The 20,782-nt window shown below is 53.5% G+C and overlaps 1 protein-coding gene across 2 annotated transcripts in view; it reads right to left on the bottom strand.

The window, feature by feature from the left end:
• Positions 1–623: 623 nt before the first annotated feature.
• Positions 624–20,782, bottom strand: part of FAM163B (family with sequence similarity 163 member B) — a 32,881-nt gene continuing 12,722 nt past the window's right edge. The window contains exons 2-4 of one of the 2 annotated variants that reach the window (XM_084799598.1): positions 9,756–9,876; positions 3,478–3,593; positions 624–2,804 (exon numbers count right to left, since the gene is read on the bottom strand). In XM_084799598.1, the coding sequence (XP_084655724.1) occupies positions 2,394–2,804; positions 3,478–3,570 (504 nt within the window). In that variant the 5' untranslated portion in view covers positions 3,571–3,593; positions 9,756–9,876 and the 3' untranslated portion in view covers positions 624–2,393. The remainder of the gene's footprint in view (positions 2,805–3,477; positions 3,594–9,755; positions 9,877–20,782) is intronic. The other variant, XM_084799597.1, reaches the window with a different exon arrangement.

The following is a 20,782-nucleotide window of genomic DNA, read 5'->3' as shown; positions in this document are numbered from 1 at the left end:
GTGACACAGTCCAGGGCATCGCTGCTTCTGTGTATGCTTGTACCACAGGGGATGAATTGGGATAGCTGTCCCTGGAGATCTTATTTTAGTGCCCCAAATCCAGAAGTTGGCGCTTTGGGAGACGGTTGTGCTTCAGGTCACTTATTGGGCTCAGACATAACAGTGTCCTTGTGCCTCAGGAACTGGGGCCTCTGCCACCGAGTCCCTCCAGTCCCTCTCTTCCAGGCCCCTTCCCTTCCTCATCTCCTCCCTCTCTACTTCATCCTATACTCCTTCCTGTTGGCCTTCCGGGTGCTCCTATGCCAGGTTCTGTGCCAGGTATGCCACAAGCACTGGCTAATTTCATCTCTCTGAGGTGGCTATCATGAGTGTCCTGCTATGCTGATGTAACCTCTCGGACAGTCAGCCACTTGTCCTGGTTAACAGCAGTCACGGAAGCCACAGGGGGCACTGGAAGACAAAGGCGGCTTGTTATGATGCCCAGCCTGGCTGAGAGCTGCTCGCAGCCCCTCTGGGTAAAGCTGGAGCCCAGCAGCTTGGCCTGGGAAGGTGGACTCTGGTTCCAGGCAGGGTCTATGCTGGAAGGTGCCCTGTAAATTGAACAGACAAACAGCCACGCACCATGCTGTGGGAAACAAATTTATTGGCTTTTACTTTTTTCAGGGTGCTGTGTGGGTCCCTGGCAGGTCCCATGGTGGTGCTGAGTGGCAGGGACAGATGCTTAATTCACTTGGAAGACGTCTATGGATCTATACAAAGATGGTGGAGGTTTAAAAAAGAAAGAAAGAAAAAAGAAAGGGGGAATAGGAGGAAAAGACAGAACAGCCCAGCACACCCCTCCCTACCTCACCCATACCCCAAGCAATGCAAGGGACAGATGCCACGGGAGGAGTGAGACAAAGGAAGTAGAGAGGAAAGGACAGGCTGAGGACTTCTGTGATTCTAAGGATGGGGTCTGTTAGCTAGACCAGGATGAGGCAGGAAAAAGAAAAGGAGAAAAGTTCAGAATGCTGAAAACAGCAGATGCTCACTAGCATGGTTCAGCTGCCTGTGGTAAGTGTGCAGGGCCCTGCTGTGGTACCTGGCTGAGGGGTGGCCACTGTCCCATAGGAAGGCACCTTCACGGGGGAACTTGCTCCCCTCTGGAGCTCCGTGGCAGGGCCTGGGGGATGAAAGAAGTCCCCCAAAGGGACTCTTGAGGCTAGGCTGCTTCTTTCGGAGCAGAGAACTGCACTCCGGATGGCTAGGGTCCTAGGCTCGGGACACCTTCAAGAGGTGGTCACCTGACACCAATTCCTCTGCCAGTTGAGGACTTGGAGCAGCATGGGTAGAGATGAGGCTTCCGCACAGGGGCGGCGAGCTCCGGCTGGCTGGGCCTGGGGCCTCGTTTCAAGCAGGAAACACGAAGTGTATGGTCTATAGCCCGGCTTCCCCCACTGAGGGACTAGAGTTCAAAGGGCTTTCTGCAGCCAGCCCCCCACCCCCAAACTACATAGATGGGGAGGCAAGCCCATGGGTAGAATGACCTAAGAGTCACAGCAAGTCGACATGTAAGACCCCCTAGTGCACAGCAGGGCCACCTCCAGCACTTCAGCAACCTTGCTGGATTGTGTCTGTCGGTTGCCTGGGTTTAGGGCTAAGCACTGGATGTGTACGGTTTAGTGTCAACCCTCCCAGTGTCCTCTGTGGCTGTGCTTCCTCTCTCAACCAAAAGCAGATCGGGACAGAGCAAGCATCCAAGAGCACTGCTGTCTCCTAAAGTCTCCCTTCTGTAGGGAGTCTTGCCCATCCTCAGGGAGGCCAGAGCAATGAGCATCTCAAACTTGGGGCAGAGGCTCGGCACCTAGGTTCAGGAGTGTGAGACAGATGGGCTGGGAGAAGGAACGGAGAGAGGGTAGGGAGAGGGACGGAAAAGGAACAGAATATTTATTTGGTCCACAGTCTCTAAGGAGGGTTCGTGCTTGTAGGGCCACTGGCAGCCAGTGAGGCCTGTGCTCCGTTGAGCAGGTAGGAAGGCCAAAGCTTGGTGAGGGAGTGACGGGCTAAGACCATGAAGCCAGAGACAGACAAGTTGCTGGAGTTGGCCTTACCTACCCTCCACTTCCTGGAAACAGGACCTGGCCCATGTGCTCCAACACAGCCTCACCTTACCCTCCTGTCCCCGCCTCCCTTCTTGAGCCAGCCGTCCCTACCCACAACTGCTAGATCTGGTTCATTGGGCTTTATCCCTGTAGAGGGCCCGGGGGTTCCCCATGCCTGGAGCCCCCAGGACAGGGACACAGGGAGGACTTGGCTGAGCAGAGGTCTGGGCTTGGGGCCAGGGTATGCCATGGGGATCGTGTCATGATCTCAGGACCCTCCAGAGCTGGGTGCCTCAGCAGGATGGAGGCCTGTCACACGTCGGTGCTTACGCTGCGGCTTCTGGAAAAGGCCTCACGCATGGCGGAGAGGCGGTTAGGGTTGAGGGCCTGCAGGCCCCCGAAGCTTGTGGGGGGCAGCTCCACGTCCTCCTGGCTGATGCTTTTGTAGGCCACGCGGCCCCCACCGTTGCGCACACCCTCAAAGTCGTCGTCGTCTGGCTCCTGCAGGAAGAAGGTGGGCGGCTCGTAGTGCGAGCAGCTGCGGCAGAGGGCACGGGCCTGTGGGGACTTTTGGCTGAAAGAGGTGGCGGCAGCTGGGTAGAGAGCAGGTCCGTTGGTCAACACAAGGTTGCGATTGGAATGCAGGGGCGGCAGCTGTGAGTGCACAGCGAAGTCGGGCTCCTCCTCGTCCTCCTCCGATTCGTCCTTCTTGCAGCAGTAATACTGTGGGGCAGAGGGCCAGGTGACCACAGTGCACCTCCCACCAGCGTTGACTGAGGGTGGCCCTCAAGAGTCGAAGGTGCCTCTGCCCAGGCACCTCCGCCTACTCCATCACGACCCAGAAACTACCCCAGCCCACTCAGAGCTGTCTCTGCAATCTGTCACTTATCTGTTTCACCCACACAGCTGGATGCAACTCTGCTTTCCAACTTGCAGGCAGGTAAACTGAGGCATGGGTGGTTAAGAAACCTGAAAGCGGCAGAGATGGATAAGCCATTTCAGATCCTAGAGTTGAGTCATAGGTACTAGGTATGCCTTGTATATAGATTTCCTCTCCTCTCAGGAAGACATGGGGCCTCAGAAACCCCTAAAGCTCAGGCAGAGGATATACAGGAGTAGCGTGCTAGTCACTGCTGCTCTCCTAGAGGGTAGCTGTGTGCTACTAACTAAGTCCTTGACTCTCTCTGAGCCTCAGCTTCAAGTGAGTTGGGCAGCTGGCACAGTGATATCCCAGTCCCAATGCTGAGCATCTCCCCTGAGGAAGTCTGGCTGTAGCCTCCTGCGCCGCATCCTAGGCCCTGACCCTATCTGTTTTTTTAGGGGGCTCCCTCTGCATTGCCACCTTTCAGGCTCAGTTTCAACCAGGTCCCCTTCCCCATCCCTCGGGAGTAGGTACCTGAAGCCGACAGTAGCACAGAACAGCGATGATACAGAGCAGAATCACAGTTGCCAAGATGCCCCCAGTGATGACCACAGTGCCGGCTGTCATCCGCCCACTTCTCCATCAACAGCCTGCAACAGATACCACAGGCCACAGCATCGTTAGTGCCTCTGTGCAATAGCCACTACTCTACTCCACAAGACCAGAGGCAGGGGAAGGATGTGCACACCAGAGATCAGCTTGGCATGTGAGAGGCAGAGAGATCCAAGCCTCCAAGCCCAGCTCTACCTCTCAGCCTCAGTTTCCCTAGCTGTAAGAGGTGAATGCTAATATCCTGACATTGAAGTTTGTTTTTAAATTTTATGTGTATAGGCTTTCCCTGCATGCATGTCTGTATACCTTATATGTGGTGCTCATAGAGGCTGTAAGAAGGCATTAGACCCATCCAGGCGGTGGTGGCGCACGCCTTTAATCACAGCACTTGGGAGGCAGAGGAAGGTGGATTGCTGTGAGTTCAAGGCCAGTCTGGCCTACAAAGCGAGTCCAGAACAGCCAAGGCTACACAGGGAAACCCTGTCTTGAAAGAAAGAAAAAACAAAGAAAGAAAGAAAGAAAAAAAGAAAGAAAGAGAGAAAGAAAGAAGGCATTAGACTCCTGGGACTTGAGTTACAGACAACTGTGAGCTGCTATGTGGGTTCTGGGAATGAGAATCCTTTGGAAGAGCGGCTGGTGCCCTTAACCACAGAGCCAGAAACGGCCTCTGAACGGAAATAGTCTCTCTGTCTGTTTCTCTGTCTCTGTGTATCTGTCTATCTGTGTGTGTGTGTGTGTGTGCGCGCGCGCAGTGTCTATGTACATGTGTGTACTTGACATGTGAGTGCGAAGGCCACAGGTCAATATCAGTATCAGGCATCTTCATCTATTTCCCACCTTCCTTTTGGAGACAGATCTCTTACCGGGCCTGAAGCTCATAGCCTGGCAGGCTGGCTGGCCAATGAGCTCTTGTTTCTGATTCCCCAGAGCTAGGGTTACAGATGTGCCGTCGTGAGTGTTAGGAAGTGGAACTGGTGCCTTATGCTTGCAAGGCACGCACTTTACTGACTGAGCCATCTCTCTTGTCCAAAAGCAAAGCATTCTCGAGCATGTCTTTTAGCATTAGGTATAATACTCTCCTTTCCAGCCTAGTCTGACACTGCCACTTAAAAAAAATGTACGCAAAGCATGGCATGGTGGCACAGACCTGTGATCACAGCAGGGAGGTGGAGGCAGGAAGATCAGGAGTTCAAAGTCAACTCCAGCAACACAGCAAGTCTGAGGACATCCTAGAATACAAGAGACCCTGTCTAAGAAACAAACAACCAAATAAGTGCCAAATCCAGATGCAGCCTACCTGGCTCGTTGCCTATTTGTCCACATTTCCACATTTTCTTCTCCTCCTCCTCCTTCTCCTCCTCCTCCTCCTTCTTCTTCTTCTCCTTCTCCTTCTCCTTCTTCCTCCTCCTCCTCCTCTTCTTCTTTTTGGTTTTTTTGAGACAGGGTTACTCTGTGTACCCTTGACTGTGCTGGGCTGGACACTTTGTAGACCGGGCTGGCCTCAAACTCCCAGCGATCTGCCTGCCTCTGCTTCCCAAGTGCTGGCATTAAAGCCGTGTGCCACCACACCGGGCCACATTTTCCTCTATAGTGTAGTTTCTGACATATCACACTGCTTAACCCAGGCAAAGCTTTTACGTATTTAGCGGTGGTAAAATCACATACATTTACCATCTTTACTGTCTCTGTGTAGCTGTGCACAGGTCTGTATTGGTTTGGATGCATGTACTTGCCGTGTGTGGAGGCCAGAGGGCCATCTCCAGTGGTTTTTATTAGCATCTGTCCATCTTGGTTTTGTTTTTTGACTTAACTTTTTTTTTAATCATATGTATTTATTTGTGTGCTTGAATCATGTGGAGATCAGAGGAAAACCTATGGGAGTCAGCTCTCTCCCACCACATGTGTCCCAGATGGAACCTGGGTTGTCAGGCTTGGCCACAAGGGTCTCTACCCACTGAGCCTCCTTGACAGCCTCTGCTGTGCAGTGGGATGGGGTGGAGGGTGGAACTGTACAGTTTTGTTTTGTTTTGACGGGTTCTGTCATCGGCTTGGCGTTTGCCAAGTGGTTGAAATGGCTGGCCAGGATGCTCCACCCCTGTCCCCCACCCGACCCCCGCATCCACCTCTCTCCATCTTCCCAGTGCTGGGATTACAGATGTGCACACTACATCTGGCTTTGTGTGTTGAAGGTAAAAGACTCAGGTTCTTGTGTTTGAGCAGCAGGTGGCTCACTAGTGAGGCCATCTCTCCAGTCCTATCCATACCATTGAGTGTCCAGTTTTAATACATCAAGTAATTTTCTTTCTAGAACTTTTTCATCTCATGAGACTGAAAAAAAATTCTTTTTATTTAGGAAATTTTTATCTAGAAAAAATATATTCTCAGTGATGTTGGCAGTTGCTCTGGTGCTATATATTCTAGTGTGTTTTTTTAAAAAAAAAAAACAATTTATTCAGATTACATCCCAATCTTTATTCCCTCACTTGTATCTTCCTGTTCCCCCTTTCCTAGTTATTTTGTCCTGTTCCCCTCCCCTAGGTCTGTGACAGAAGGGGACCTCCTCCCCCGGCATATGACCACAGCCTATCAGGCCTCATCCAGATAGTCTGCTTCCCGTTCCTCTGAGTGCCACCTGGCCTCCCCACCAAGAGGAAGTGATCAAATTGGGGCACCAGAGTTCATGCCAGAGGCATGACATGTCAGAGGCATAACCCCACAACTGTGGAAAATGAGCTGTCCATTGGCTAGATCTGAACGGGGTGGGGTCTAGGTTTAGGCCCCCCAAGATCTGGTTGCCTCTCAGACGAGTGTATTCTCAGGGCACCCATCTTTGTTGTGTAAACCTTGCTCTGCCTAATTTAAAGCTGATTGGTTAATAAAGTTACTGAGGCCTGTAACTGGGCAGAAGAGACGTAGTCAGAGCCTAGGTTTCAGAGCTTGGGGTCAGAGAGGGACCATGAGGACAGGAAGAAGAGAGGGAGGAAGCAGAAGATGTAGCCGGAGGGGAAGGAAGCAGGAAAGAAGCCAGAGACAAGGCAGTCGCCATGGGGCAGCGTGGACTAGGACTTTCTGGTTTTGTAGGGAGTGCAGGAAATGCCATGGAGGGAGTACCTGGAATATTCTAAAGGAAAGCTAGCATATCTCAGTCTACCCATTAACACCTCTGTACAGGGTGACAGAGGGGACCCTGAGAGGACAGAAAAGGCCTGCGCTATGCTTGCAAAGACGCAGCCCTTACAGTGGGCCTGCACACAGTAGGACCTTTCGTTCCAGAATGCCTCCGTTCTTAACCGTCCTCCTCTCACCTCCCTTCCACATGAAGGAAAGACACGGAGTCAGTTGTCCATCTCACAGAATTTTCTATGCATTGGGGTTGGTGTGTTTCCTCGTGCGGCAGTCAACAGGTCCTTCACGGCCACTCTAAGCTGGCCTCCTGACGTGTCCCCTTCTCGTGATGTTGTGTTGAAAATGGTTCCGGTCCAGTTCTTCCATCATGGGGCTTCCCTCCTGGAAAGCATCACTTCCTTCACTTCCCTCACATCATTGACTCAGGTTCTTTTACACATGAAGAGCTCACTGAGATGGTGACCAATCACCAAGCCTCATCTGAAGAGGGAAGGCATGCAAGCCCAGTTCTTAGCCATCGCCTTCTAGAGGAGGCCTGACTCCACCCACTGTCTGAGGCTCATGACAGCACTCGCTGCTGGCTGACTTACCCATTATCCTGCAGTCAGTGTTCACATTGTGAAGTTCACAGCAACCTGAGCGCAGGGACCTTTTATTATGAACTAACTCATTAATTAATGTGTGTACCTGCCTCATCCCCTTGGGGCAGGGTTGCTACTTATTTATTTGCTGGGGAGAATGAAATAGCGGCCTCCTTGCTCCAAGGCCCTAGCCCCAGTGCTGAGGCTACAGCTACAGCGCCACACCCCCAGCATTTTACACAGGAGCTGGGATCCCAAACTCAGATCTCCATGGGTGCACAGCTCTTACCCACGGAACCATCTCCTGAGACACAGCCTCATGTAGACCAAGCTAACCTCAAACCCCGCAGTCCTCTGGACTCTACTTTCCAAGTGCGGAGACTTGGTGGGCACCACCCGCCAGCACGCTTTGTATTTTCAGAAGTGGAAACGTAAAACACTAGCGAGTCCCTGCTGGTGTTTACACTTAAACTCCGGGATTCTGTTTTTTTGGGTTGAGTTTTACTCATTAAAATTCAATCTTTTACTTCTCTTTTAATAACCTAACTTTCCTTGCTTTTCCCTTTGTATCTGTAGCAATTTTGAAACAGCAGTGTTAGTCATCCCACTGAAGCCTTCTGAAAGCCACTGGTGTCTCTGTGTTTGCTCCCCTGGGGATGGAGTCGAATCCAAAGACTTTCAGGTCACCACAAACAATTCCTAACGGTGCTGCCCCACCAACTCCGCAATCAGGCTCATTTCTCTTCTTTTCTTTCTTTCTTTCTTTCTTTCTTTCTTTCTTTCTTTTTTCTTGGTTTTTCGAGACAGGGTTTCTCTGTGTAGTCTTGGTTGTCCTGGACTTGCTTTGTAGACCAGGCTGGCCTCGAACTCAGAGCAATCCACCTGCCTCTGCCTCCCGAGTGCTGGGATTAAAGGCGTGCACCACCACCACACCCAGCTTCTCATTTGCTTTTTAATCTAAAATTTAATTAAAATTTGCCTTTTTCAATTCTAGAAAATGTTCGCTTCTACAGACCACAGCATAGATCCAGGTGCCTTTGGAGCCCTTCCCTCCTTCCTCCCTCCTTCCTCCCTCCTTCCCTCCCTCCCTCCTTCCTCCTTCCTTCCTTTGCTCTGCCCTGGAAGCAGCAGTGTGCCTTAGCTCTGCATTTCTCCTTCCATGGTCTCGTCCCAGGCACACACACATTTCCCCTTCTCTTCTCAAACAAAGCTGCTGCTGTTAGGTCATTCTGCTTTTCCTTTGCTTCATGCTGCAGTCTGGCCAGTGCTACAGTGGTGGCCTTAGGGAGCCCTCCGGATCCACCGTGAGGCCTGACTGCTCTCCTCACACCTAGGCCATGCTCCTTCTGGCAGAAGAACCCAAGATCACCCAGCTGGACCCTACAGACACCACTGCCCACCTTTGGCTGTCTCAGAAACACGCGCAAGGAAATGCCCTGAGGTGCATATGTTTCTAAGTCCCTGCTAAACCTGGCCATGAAGACTTGCTCGCATGAGTTGATTAAATCCTCTTCCAGGAGTGTATGAGAGCAACTGGCAGACTGGTGATTTGCTGCTTACTGTCCAGTCCAGGTGGGGAGGGTGTGTATGAGGTGTCCCCACATACTCTGAAGCTGGGCTTGGAAAGGTCGGATGGCTCAGTAGGGTTAGAGGGAGGGCTTGGGTACAGATGGAGGAGGCATGGTCATCTACTGCCAGGGAGAGTCTCTTAGACCATGCTGTAATCCGGAGGCTGGGACTGGAATTCAGACCCCAGAAGACAGAAGACAGGCAGGTCCAGACAGACCCAGAGTAACAAGGCAAGAGATACAGATATAGAGAGATTTAGGGGCAACTCCAAAAAAACAGGCAAGTCCAGACAGCCCCCAAAGTATGAGGCAATTGGGTGCAGATATGCTGAAGACACAGACAGAGAAGTAGCCGCCAGGGACCCTACACATTCCTGGGCATGCTGCCTGGCAGCTCTAGCCGCCCCCCCCAAACCCCCACTGCCTTGGCTTCTCAGGAGGCTGGGGCCAGCTGGCTAGCTGGCCTTGCTAGGGCTGCAGGCCTGCAAAGCAGGAGCTGGGAGCAGGCATGCAGTGGAGGTGGCTGTCCAGGTACTTGGCATGCCTCTCACAGTAGGGCAAACGCAAATAGGCAGTCACTGGGGACACTGGATTCAACCGCCCTGCTTTCATGCCTCTGTTGGGGCGCAAGGAACATTGATTTTTCTGGGTCACTGAAGAGATCTCCTGAAGCCCTCCTTAGCCGTCTGAGAAGCTGGGAAGGGGGTGGTAGACACTGGAACTCTGATGCTGCATGAAGAGGACCTGGAAGGTGGACCAAACCAAACAATGTCCTAACTAAGGTAAGGCTGTTCTGCGTGTGTCAGCCTGGCACACAGCGGTAGCTTAATGCTTGTCAGACAGACACTTCTCTGTGCATTTATACTGTTCTTGCTTGTCCCTGGATTACAGCGGAGGTATAAATGGGCTTGAGGCGAACACAGACCTTTCCTGGGAAATGGAAATAGAAGATCCTCTGGTCCCTGCTGGTCAATAACTTGCGTAAAGCACACGGGGCCAGGGCTGGCTGGTATTTTCAGCCGAAATGTGTGGAAAATCACAAGGAGCTGCAGAGGAAGGAAGAAACAGACACAGATGTGGAGAGGTCCTGAGCCTGTAAAGATGCTGTTCACACCCAGGACAGATGACTACAGGTAGCCCCTTGGGCCACCATACTGGTGGGAACTGAACTTGTGGCACTCAGAGAAGCCAAGTAGGTAGCAAGTGGCTGGCAGGCTGGACTTTAGTGCCCTGAAGGTCAAGATTCAATGTCCTGCAATGACCCACCCACCACTGGGGCTCGCATGCAGGCTCACCGACAGCCACAGGGACTGGAGCTGGGTTCTATGGGCAGCATAGGCTCCAGTCCGGGGTGCCTCCATGCCCCCATGGACGCAGGGCTGGGGCCGGAGGAAGGTGAGAACACGCAAGAAGCATGACAGGACTGAGGGGCCTCTTTGGGACAGGGAAAGGAGTGTTCCACACAATATACACAAAAACCTGAATGCCAGCCTAACTCTTCGCCAGTCATTGGACAGGCTCAAATGCCTCTGTTTTTTTCATGCCTCAGTTTCCTCTCTTGGAAGGCTAGGGAACACTGAGGATTCTGTGAGGGACAGGATGATGCCATACTTTAGGCATGAATCCTTCTTCGGGTGGGTCTCCAAGGGATCTGGCCGCACTCACAATAAAGCCCCTCCCAGGTCTGAGAGACACACATCCCTAGCTTGGCCCTCAGGACCCAGGCTGCTTTTTGCTGCTTCTTGGGGCCTGGGTTCCTTTCCAGCGGCAGGCGGCCTGGCGGCATGGTGGGAAGGGTGCCAGCTCAGGCCAGGTGCCCAGGGCTGTCAGCAGCCGCCGCTCCAACACCCAGGCCATCCATCTGGAGCGTCTCAGCTTCACCCTGCAGATACACACCCACCCACTGTGGGCGCCAGGTCGCAGGGCTGGCCCAGCACAGCCATACAGGCCACTGGCAGCTCTGCTCACACTCAGCCTGACATCATCTACAGTTAACTACCAACAGTCTCGGGGTGACCAGACCTCCCTTGGCTCTATCCGCCTGCTCTTCCTCTGGGATGCCCTTTTCCACACTTCCACTTCCACCAGAGCCCAACATATGCTTGCCTAATCCAGAAAGCCTTCCTGAATTTCTTCAGTGTGTACCACATAGTTCAAAAAACAAAACAAAACAAAACAAAAAAACCACCAGAAGGAGCCATGTTGCATGTTTTTAGTCAACGGAAGGAGAGCACAGACTCAGGGCCATTTCTTTCCACCTCACTCCACTGCTCTTGAGTTCTTCCCTATTTTTCTCCTCAAAGGTTAGGACTTCCCACAGCTGCAATCCCTCCCCCCCACTCCCCCCTCCACCTCAGGTCAGAGGCCTTCTCCTGGGCCCCTGCTCCCTCATTTGCAATGCTGACTCTGTATAATTTATTCAAAGGCTTCCCTCAACTCCACATTGTTTGATTTTTTTTTAAACCAACCTGCAAGGGGTCTTAGTGATTTAGATATACACCCAAAGGTGAGGACTATGAATTTAAGAAGTGCCCAGCTCTGCGCCAAGGAGGCAGGGAAAGGGCTTCTGGTTCGTTTATCCGGTTATTCATGTCTGGGGGAGGCTTCCCAACAGGTTTGGAGAAAAGCTAACCTGAGTACCTAAGGAGAACAGGAAGGCTTTGGGGTTCAGGGAGGGAGTTGGGGGGTACCCACCGGGAGAAGGAGCCAGGGAAAGAGGAGGGGACTGGGCTTCTAGGCTGGTCCTTGAGGGATAGAGAGAGGAAAAGAGCCCGAGGGGCCCAGGACAAGCTGGCCGAGACCACCCTGCAGCCTGGCCTGTCTGCACGCCCAAGGCGACTCTTCAGGCTTCTCATGCCAGCCAATGCAACTTGGCAAGGCTCTTGCTGAACTGTTAATTGCCCCCCTGGGACCATAAACTGGTTTACAGCCTTATAAACACGTGCTCCCCGGTCCCATCCCTGATTTCTTCAAGGACAGAGTGTGAGATGGAGCAACTCTGTGGACCCTCCACCCAGTTTTGGAATCTGTATGGGGGTGTGGGGGGGAGGTGTTCTGGTGAGTGACAGCGGTTTTCCCATAAGCCATGTCTAGGCAGCCAGCCTGGAGAATAGCCATGTTACAAGCTCCGGTTGTCTCCTGTATAGAGGCCCAAACGTGGGGGGTGGGGGGGTGGGGGTGGGGGAGGAGACAAGGCAGGAAACACCTGGCAGCAGAACCAGACGCCTCCACCTGCCTCCTCCCGTGAGCTCCCTCCTCTGGCAGGAGCCCCCCTCGCTAGCTAGCTGCCATCTGGACTATGCATCCTGTATTTAACCCACTCCTTCCTCTTTTCTCAGCTCTCCTCACTGTGCCCACTTTGCCTTCTAGCCTTGGAAGGCTTTTGCATCCGACTTTAGCCCCTGACAGTGCCCCACAGGATACAGGGCACATAGTAAGGTTTTGTGAAGGGCAGTGCTCTGGAGCCAGGGGAAAACCCAGCGGCCTCACTGGGCCCAGGGACTTTCAACACCACAGAGCACCAGAATGGAGGGCGGGCCTAGCAGACACAGCTGCCTGGGCCACGGTGGTCCTGAAATTTGCTAGTTTAATGAGGGGGGTCTCTTCCAATCCAGCAGGGATGCTGTTCCTGCTCACTTCCAGATGGAGAAACTGAGGCTGGGACAGAGAGGATGGCTCTGTCTGGAAATCCAGGCTGGCTGCCTCACAGCCTCTTTTTCCTTGCCAGAGTCTGGGCAAGGGCTTATGGGGACTCAGAACCCTTTCCCTCCCCCAAAAACACATCTGTCTGGTTACAAGTCTTTCTGCTACCTGGTAGCCTGAGGCCCCTGCGGTCCTGAGCGAGCAGAAAGCGGCCTGCAGGGTTCCTGTCTAGACCTCCTCTGCATTTGCTCCCAATTTCACGCTCTGCGGGCTCCCAGATTCCTGCCTTCGTTCAATAATAAATAGATGGGAAAGTGTTCAGCAGCTCTGTGTGGTTGGGTTGGTCTCGGAGACACTAAGCAGAGCCCACCACAAGGGGCAGGCTGACAAGAGGCGGCTGGCTAGAGGGCAGCTGCCAACAGTGTTGAAATGTGTCGTCCCCCCCCCCCCCGCACCGCTAAGCCCCACCAGTGCCCCGAGGACCCAGGAAGGTTTCCAGCACTCACAATCTGTGGAAGACCCCCCAGAAAATTCCACGACAACTCAAGGAGATACTGCGCCTAGACCTGGGGTTGGTTAGGGAGATGTTGGCTCGGGAAACACAGGGATGCCCTGCCTGCTTGCTTGGTGGCTTGCACTCCCAAAGGGTCCCCTAGAAGGAGTGTAGGGGCCCATACATTCCACCAGCCACCTCCAGGGTGTCGTGGGTGGAAGATCTCAGACCCCAGCCGAATAGTTCAGAGTGAGCCCCAGACTACTGAGCCTGGCCAAGACTGCTGGGCTTAGCCCATTTCACCATAGGGCTCCCCACTAGGTGGATGACCTTTCCTGGTGGCAGAGTGAACCAGTAGGCACAGTCACCTCAAGCCTCCTCATGTCTCTTTGCAGAGATGACCTGACCCAGATTTTGTAGGAATAAATGGACCATAGGGGTGAAAGCACCCGTCAAGCAAGCAGAGATGCTAACACTCAATGGGCTCCGAGACTCTGTGCCTGGAAGAGCCTTCCTGGAGCTCAGGGCCCTGTGGAGTCCACTATGGAAGGTCACATGCTGATGAGCCCCAACTGGCCCAAAGCCAAAGAGCTTCAAAGGCAGGATTCTTAAGGCAGAAACCCTGTCCCCGCCAACATGGGCGCATGTCTCAGAGCTGGGCAGGAGAGCCTATTGGCTGGGTGGGGGTGGGGGTGGGGCGGAGACAGGAACAGAGAAGAAGGCAGGCTGGCCAGGTGAGAGGAAAGCAGGAAATAGGAGGGAGCTGAGCTCTCCCAGTTCTTGAGATCCCTCCCCGATGGGGTTGCTTCAAGCCTCACGGAGAGATCCTCCATTTTGCCCAGGCTTGGGGCCCTGTGCACGCACACGCACACACGGGGGGTGGGGTGGGGGTGGGAATATCATGCTTCTGGCTGAGGGATGTAGCTGGCTCCTTGGGTGGGTGGTTGCTTGCCTCCATGAGTATGGCTGATGCCCGTGGGGTCCTCTTTTGGTGGGCTTTCTCCAGGAACCAGCCTAGCCCACTGATTTAGGATGCAGATTCCTAGACGGAGCCTTTATGTCTTTCTCTTGGGTCTCTTTGAGGAAGAGAGAGACGGAGAGAACAGAGTGGAGGGAGGGGGAGAGCGAGAGGAAAACAGGGGCCAGGAAGATGGCCCCATGGGTAAAATGCTTGCTGTGACAGCAGGAGGACCAGTTTGGTCCCCAGTACTCACGTAGCCCTGTGCCCTGGCTCAGGCTGTAATCCCAGCGCTGGGAGGGAGCTAGCCAGAGAGTCTGGTGGAACCAGTAAAACTGAAGACTCAGTGAAAGACAGTGTCTCAAGAAATAAGATGGAAAATAGAGGAAGACATGATGTTAGTATCACACACACACACACACACACACACACACACACGTGTGTAAAAACAAAGGCAAAGAAGAGACAGGACCTGGTGAGGAACCCTGAGGCTATCTTCATCTGATCCCCCCATCGCACACAATCAGGGAAAAAGTGAGAAGCCCCCTCCTTGGGCTGAACACCACACACCTGCATCTGTGGCCTCAGGCGGAGGATACTGTGTGGGCTGTGTCCACAAGTGGGGTTCAGAGGCTGGGCTAAGTGACATAGGAGGGCACAGCTCACTCCTTCACTCCTTCCTGTGTAGTGAGGGATGCCTCTGCCTCACTAAAGAGGGAGCTTTGCTTCAGTGAGAGGTGAACTGCTTCCGGGCTCAAGTGGGTAGGAGGGACTGCAGATGGGTGCACGGCGAGGGACAGGGTCTTAGTTAGGCTTTCTGTTGCTGTGTAGAGATACCATAACCAAGGCTGCCCTCATAAGAGAAAACATTTAACTTGGGGCTGGCTTTACAGTTCAGAGGTTTAGTCCATTGTCAACATGGCGGGAAGCATGGCAGTACGAGAGGAAGCTGAGAGTTCTACATCCGGATCCTCAGGCAGCAGGAAGAGAGTGAGATGCACCAGGCCTGGCTCAAGCTTCTAAGACCTCAAAGCCTTAGTGGTGATGCGCTTTCTCCAACAAGGTCACACCTTCCAATAGTACCAGTCCCTGTGAGTCTGTGGGGCTATTTTCATTCACACTATCACACACAGGCTTCTGGGGGCTGAGCTCAGCAGCTGCTCAGGGAAAGGCTCAACATCACCGCTGCCCACCCCCCTCCCCCCACCCAGCTACCGGTGCGTTAAAATAGCCACACACCTGTCCAGGAGCATGCACACAGCTGGCTTCCATCGCTGTAGCCGGCCCTTCAACCTTGCTGATTCCAACCAAGTTAACAAGAGGATGCTCAGAAACATTCCAGGCACAAGCAATCGCCCAACCCAGGTCTCTAACCTTGCTATTAAGTTGCTCCACTGGGCCTCCCTCCCAAACCCTCACCTCCGTACAGAGGTCATGACCTCACTCAAACACCCTGGCTGTGCTCCCAGTGCCTCTTCTTAACAGTAAGCACATGCCCCATAGTTAGTCTCTGCACTGGTCTCTACTCTTCAGTCCCGAGGGCATCCGGGCAGGGCTGTTATTAGTCCGTTCTATACCCAGGAAATAGCACAGGTCAGTACTGGGAGACAAAGCACACACAGTCATGCAGTAAAGATATGGGTGAGCCAGGGTAAGCATGCTACCCAGAGCTGGTGTCTTCTCTCATGCCCAGGTTCAGCTGCCTGCAGGTGTGAGGACATGGGTATACTGCCTCCTCATCCCCAAACCCACCCCAGCAAAGACAAACAAAATTGGCCTTCCACCTGTTGGCAGACCTCCGGCCACAAGGGGGCAGCACTGTAGCATACAGTGGGGGCTGTACTGGTGTGCAATTGATATGGGCTGAGTTGGTGGGGGAAACACCAGTGTCCTGAGTGTAGCAGCAGCACCTAGTGTGAGGAGGGGTCTGACTTCTGTAGGCCCTGCCGGCGCCTGCCTACTCCGAGCCAAGAGAGCCCCTACTCCATTCAGGGCTTTTCTGAGGATGCAGTGTTTTCCCCCTTTAAAAACAACACGTACAGATGTCAGGTTTCAAAAACCTTCTTGCAGGGCTAGAGAGATGGCCCAGCGGTTAAGAGCACTGACTGCTCTTCCAGAGGTCATGAGTTCAATTCCCAGCAACCACATGGTGGCTCACAACCATCCATGATGTGATCTGATACTCTCTTCTGGCCTGCAAGTGTACACGCAGGCAGAGCATTGTATACACAATAATAAATACATAAATTAAAAAAAAAACCTTCTTGCTGCTGTTGGTTTTCTGTTTTTGTTTGTTTGTTTGTTTTTCAGCGCAACTTCCTCTCCCAAGAGCTCAACAAAGCTCTTGGTTCCAGTTCAGGGCCTGGAATGTGGGTAAAGGGGGTCAGGGTGGTACCAGGCCCAGATGGCTAGAACCATTAGTCCCCCTCCCCCCCAGCCCCTCACCCTAATGTGGCCCCATTTACTAACCATGTGCCGCACCCAGCACTCAGTTAACCCTCACAGTATGTTAGGTATGGCTGAAACATCTTCACAAAGAGCAAGGGAGGGTGCAAGCACGGCTGGCTGGCAGCCAGCTCCAGGTGCCTCAAATTTGAGTCCTGTTTTAGCAAAGCTCTGAAGAGGGGCCCTGAGACCCTCCCCCTGATTGATGCACCCCCGGACTCAATGATGTGAGGCCTGAGGGGCTGGTAAAGCACCCGAGTCCTGACCCCTCTATATAATGGCTGTGGAGAGGGAGGGTCTCAACTCGGTGGGCAGGGGATGGTGGAGCAATTGCATCCAAGCTGTTGGGGGGGGGGGCATCCATCCTGCTAGTCTCCCCTGTCCCAGAATGAGATGAATTGGTAAGGGAAACACCAGGTCCACAGTCCCCCCGCCTCGGCTTGCTTGAGCCAACTGGACATTTGGACCAGACACATGCACTCACACCACATTTACTGGGCCTTTGCCTGCCCTGCCACTTCTGCCTAACAGTTCTGGGAATGCAAGAAAATCCCCAAACCCCAGCTGGCAGCCACTGGACACTGTCTCCCATGTCTTTCAGGACACTGAGAGGGCAGCCTCTGAGACTTACCGTTCTGTGTCAGCATCTGGGTTCCCCCAGCATCCGTGCAAAGCCCTGTTATGCGAAGCCTGGGCATTCTGGGCTGTTCTCAAAGGCTTAGTACTCCCTCCCTGCCCCGCCCTTCCTGCAGCACTGCATTAGCTGCTGTCATGCATGCCAAGTGGTGGCAGCTGTGAGACCATCAGTCTCACAGACAGTTTGCCTACACCTTGGCTATGGCCCCTGCACTGCAGCCTTCGATCTAGTATCTCAGCATTGCTTAGAACGGAGGCTGGCCTCATGCCTGCCTGGCACTGTTCTGTGCGGGGGGTGGGGGGGACACATTACAATTACCCCCAGGAGGCTCAGGTCCTCAGTAGCTGGGGGACAGTAACTGAATAAGACACAACCAGAGCTCTCTAGTCCGTTATCTCCTGGAGACACTGCCAGCCAGTCCCCAATCATTGTCTACCTTCTTCTGGGGCTCTGTATCCTGAAGGCTGGCTCTATCTTGGTGGCTTCTGAACGGGTCCCAGGCGCACTTCAAGAGAGTGCTGACACGGACAGCTCAGGGACTAACCAAAGAGCCCCAAGGCAAGTCCAGTCCAACAAGGTGCCCAGAATACAAGCCTTACACCTTGGATCACAACTCTGTCCCTCCTAGGCCTGGCCAGCTGCCCCTGCTCAAGGACAGTGTTGGACATGCAGGTGGCTAGCTTCCTCTGATCTGGAAGGCCCCGCCGTGTCTCTCCTTGTAGCTCTGCTGTATGCCTGGCTTCCGTGGGTACCAGCTCCATCTCTTTCAAAACAGACTTTCTAATGTTTCAGGCTCCACAAAGGGTTATATCATGGCCTAACCCTGAGAGACACAGGCCGTGACAGATGGCAGACACTTCCCAATTCCTATGTGTGGTGAAGCACACTGGAAGGCAGGCAGGGGTTGGGGTCATGGTGTACCATTATCTCTTGGGGATGGATGGATGGATGGATGGGTGGATGGATGGGTGGATGGACGGATGGATGATTTCACAAGGCCTCACACGTCCAGGCTGGCCAAAGATGGCCTTGCACTTCTGATCCTCTTGGCTCCTCCTCCTGAACACTGGGATTAAGATGTGTACTACCATAGCCAGTTCATGCAAATGGAACCCAGGGCTTCCTGCACACTGGGAAAGCGCTCTATCAGGTTCCTAATCTCTGAGACATCCTCTTGTATAAGGGAATACGGATGGCTCTTCCTGTCCGTAGGAGCCTCAGGATAGAGCCCTCCCCTGGGTTGCTTGAGGAGAGGCCTCACTATGGGGTACCCAGTGGATAGATTCATGGCTCTGGTGAGGACCACAAAGCAGAAGGCAGAGGGAAGAAGGGAGCCTGAGCAGAGCTGCTTCTGGCCCTTACCAGCTGTGTGCCACTGGGAAACCTCACCAGCTGTGTGCCACTGGGAAACCTCACCAGCTGTGTGCCACTGGGAAACCTCACCAGCTGTGTGCCACTGGGAAACCTCACCAGCTGTGTGCCACTGGGAAACCTCACCAGCTGTGTGCCACTGGGAAACCTCACCAGCTGTGTGCCACTGGGAAACCTCACCAGCTGTGTGCCACTGGGAAACCTCACCAGCTGTGTGCCACTGGGAAACCTCACCAGCTGTGTGCCACTGGGAAACCTCACCAGCTGTGTGCCACTGGGAAACCTCACCAGCTGTGTGCCACTGGGAAACCTCACCAGCTGTGTGCCACTGGGAAACCTCGCCAGCTGTGTACCACTGGGAAACCTTACCAGCTGTGTGTGCCATTGGGAAACCTTGCCAGCTGTGGGCCACTGGGAAACCTTACCAGCTGTGTGTGCCACTGGGAAACCTCACCAGCTGTGTGACACTGGGAAACCTTGCTGGCTGTGTGCCACTGGGAAACCTTGCTGCCCAAGAAATCTCCATTTATTTGCCTTTGACACTGGCATGGTAACAACTGAAGCCTCCAAAGCACAAAGTAGAGTGTCCTTGACACCTCATTAAAGCCTCACCACCATGTCCCTGGAACTGAAGTCAATAGCCTCAGCTTGCAGGACAAGAAACCAGTTCCTGAAGCAATGTCACTTGCCATGGGTTGTGGCTGAGCTGGGTCTGGACCTGGGGGCTGGGACATGGGTAACAGCTGGGACTGGGGCTAGAGTGAGGCTGGGTCTGAGGCTAAGGGGTTGGGGCTGGATCTCAGGCTGGCCGTCTGAGGCTAGAGCTATGATTGGGGCTAGGGCTGGGGTTGGAGCTAGGCTGTGGCTGTGACTAGAACTATTAAAGCTTTTACTTGGGTCTGCGGCTGGACCAGGACTGGGCTGTTTTTGCACATGCGCGCGCACACACACACACACACACACACACACACACACACACACACATACACACACACACAACATCCCATAGGTGCCTCTGCCTCTGACATCTCCCAGGGCTTTCATTTCTCTAGATAAGGATTCAGTCAACCATTGGGCATAGTCATGGGCCTCTGGTATAATACTGGATCCAACCCTGGGTTTGGGTCGGGACTCTGGAAAGACGGGGTGGGAACAGACACAAATCAAGTGAGAGCTGAATCCATTCGAGTCAGTAAGTCAGGAGGGCTTTGGGCAAGGAGAGGGCTTCAGCCAGGCTCGGGGACGGATGGGAGTACTAGCTGACAGGTGGGAGTGAATACTGTCACAGGAGGCAGCCTAGCTTCAAAACAAACCTGTCCCTTCAGCCTTGCACAAAACCACACTTGGGTGGTGTGCACCAGGCCTGGGCTTTAGCCATGCCTACCCCCTCCCCCACCCCTCCCTCCCACCCACCCACCCAGACGCCTTGTGCTCCAGGCAGCCCACGCTCAGATCTGTGAGTGTTATCTTTTCCCTCACAGTTCTGGGCACCTTGACATCATGTCTGCCTGGGTGTCAGAAAGCCTTGAACAGAAATGTAAACATTCCTCCCGTCATAGTATTCTTGTGTTTTGGTACCTACCTTTATTTTGTTTACTGTGGCAGGATCTAACCATGCAGCCCAGGATGGCCTAGAACTTTCTGTGTAGCCCAAGTTGGCCTCAAACTCAGGATTCTATTGTTTCATCCTCCAAAGTGCTTGGATGACAGGGATGTGCCACCACTCCTGGTTAGGTCCTTCATTTTGAGACTATTATGGGACTTTTCAGGTAGCCCCTCTCCACATGGCATGCTAACTGTGTGATGAGCACAGGGCTGGGTTGAGTGTCTGCTGGTAAGCAGGCCACGGTCCTGCCCGTTGAGCCCCGGAGAACAGGGTTGTTGAGCAGGCTGGACACATCTCTAGCTCAGGCCTCGTGAGCAGCCGTGGTCTGACAGTGTTGGGGCCTTAGTGGTGCCACTGACCTCTCCTCTCTGTTTCCTTTGCAAAGTCTGAGCTGTGGGCGGGCCTGTCTTAGTCACATTCACCTCCTCGACCCACACAGGTGCTAAGGAGAGAGGACGAGAGCTGCTCTAGGACGTGTGGTCAGCTCCCCGGGGTCTGCAGGGCGGTGGGCGGGATGTTCTGTTCTCTGTTCGTAAGAACAGGCCACACCTCACACTTTACGGAACAGCCGCCTTGGTTTTCTCTGCAGCACACCTTCTCCTATGGCGTCCCTTGAACACAGAACTGCTGGTTCTAGGTCCAAACATCTGTGTTCCAGCGCTCTCCAGGGTTGCCTTCCACTTTCCACAACCCACTCTCTGTTCCTCTTGAAGACTCCCGGAGCCCCAAGACTCCTTGAATTCATCTAGGAAGGAGCTTATTCACCAGCCTGCCAAGCACAGCCCTAGTATTTTTTTTTC

This window comes from Acomys minous (assembly GCF_964271855.1).
Source record: "Acomys minous genome assembly, chromosome: 10".
Lineage (NCBI taxonomy): Eukaryota > Metazoa > Chordata > Mammalia > Rodentia > Muridae > Acomys > Acomys minous.
The sequence above is the reverse complement of the archived record's forward strand: the minus strand, read 5'-3'. Positions and strand labels throughout refer to the sequence as shown.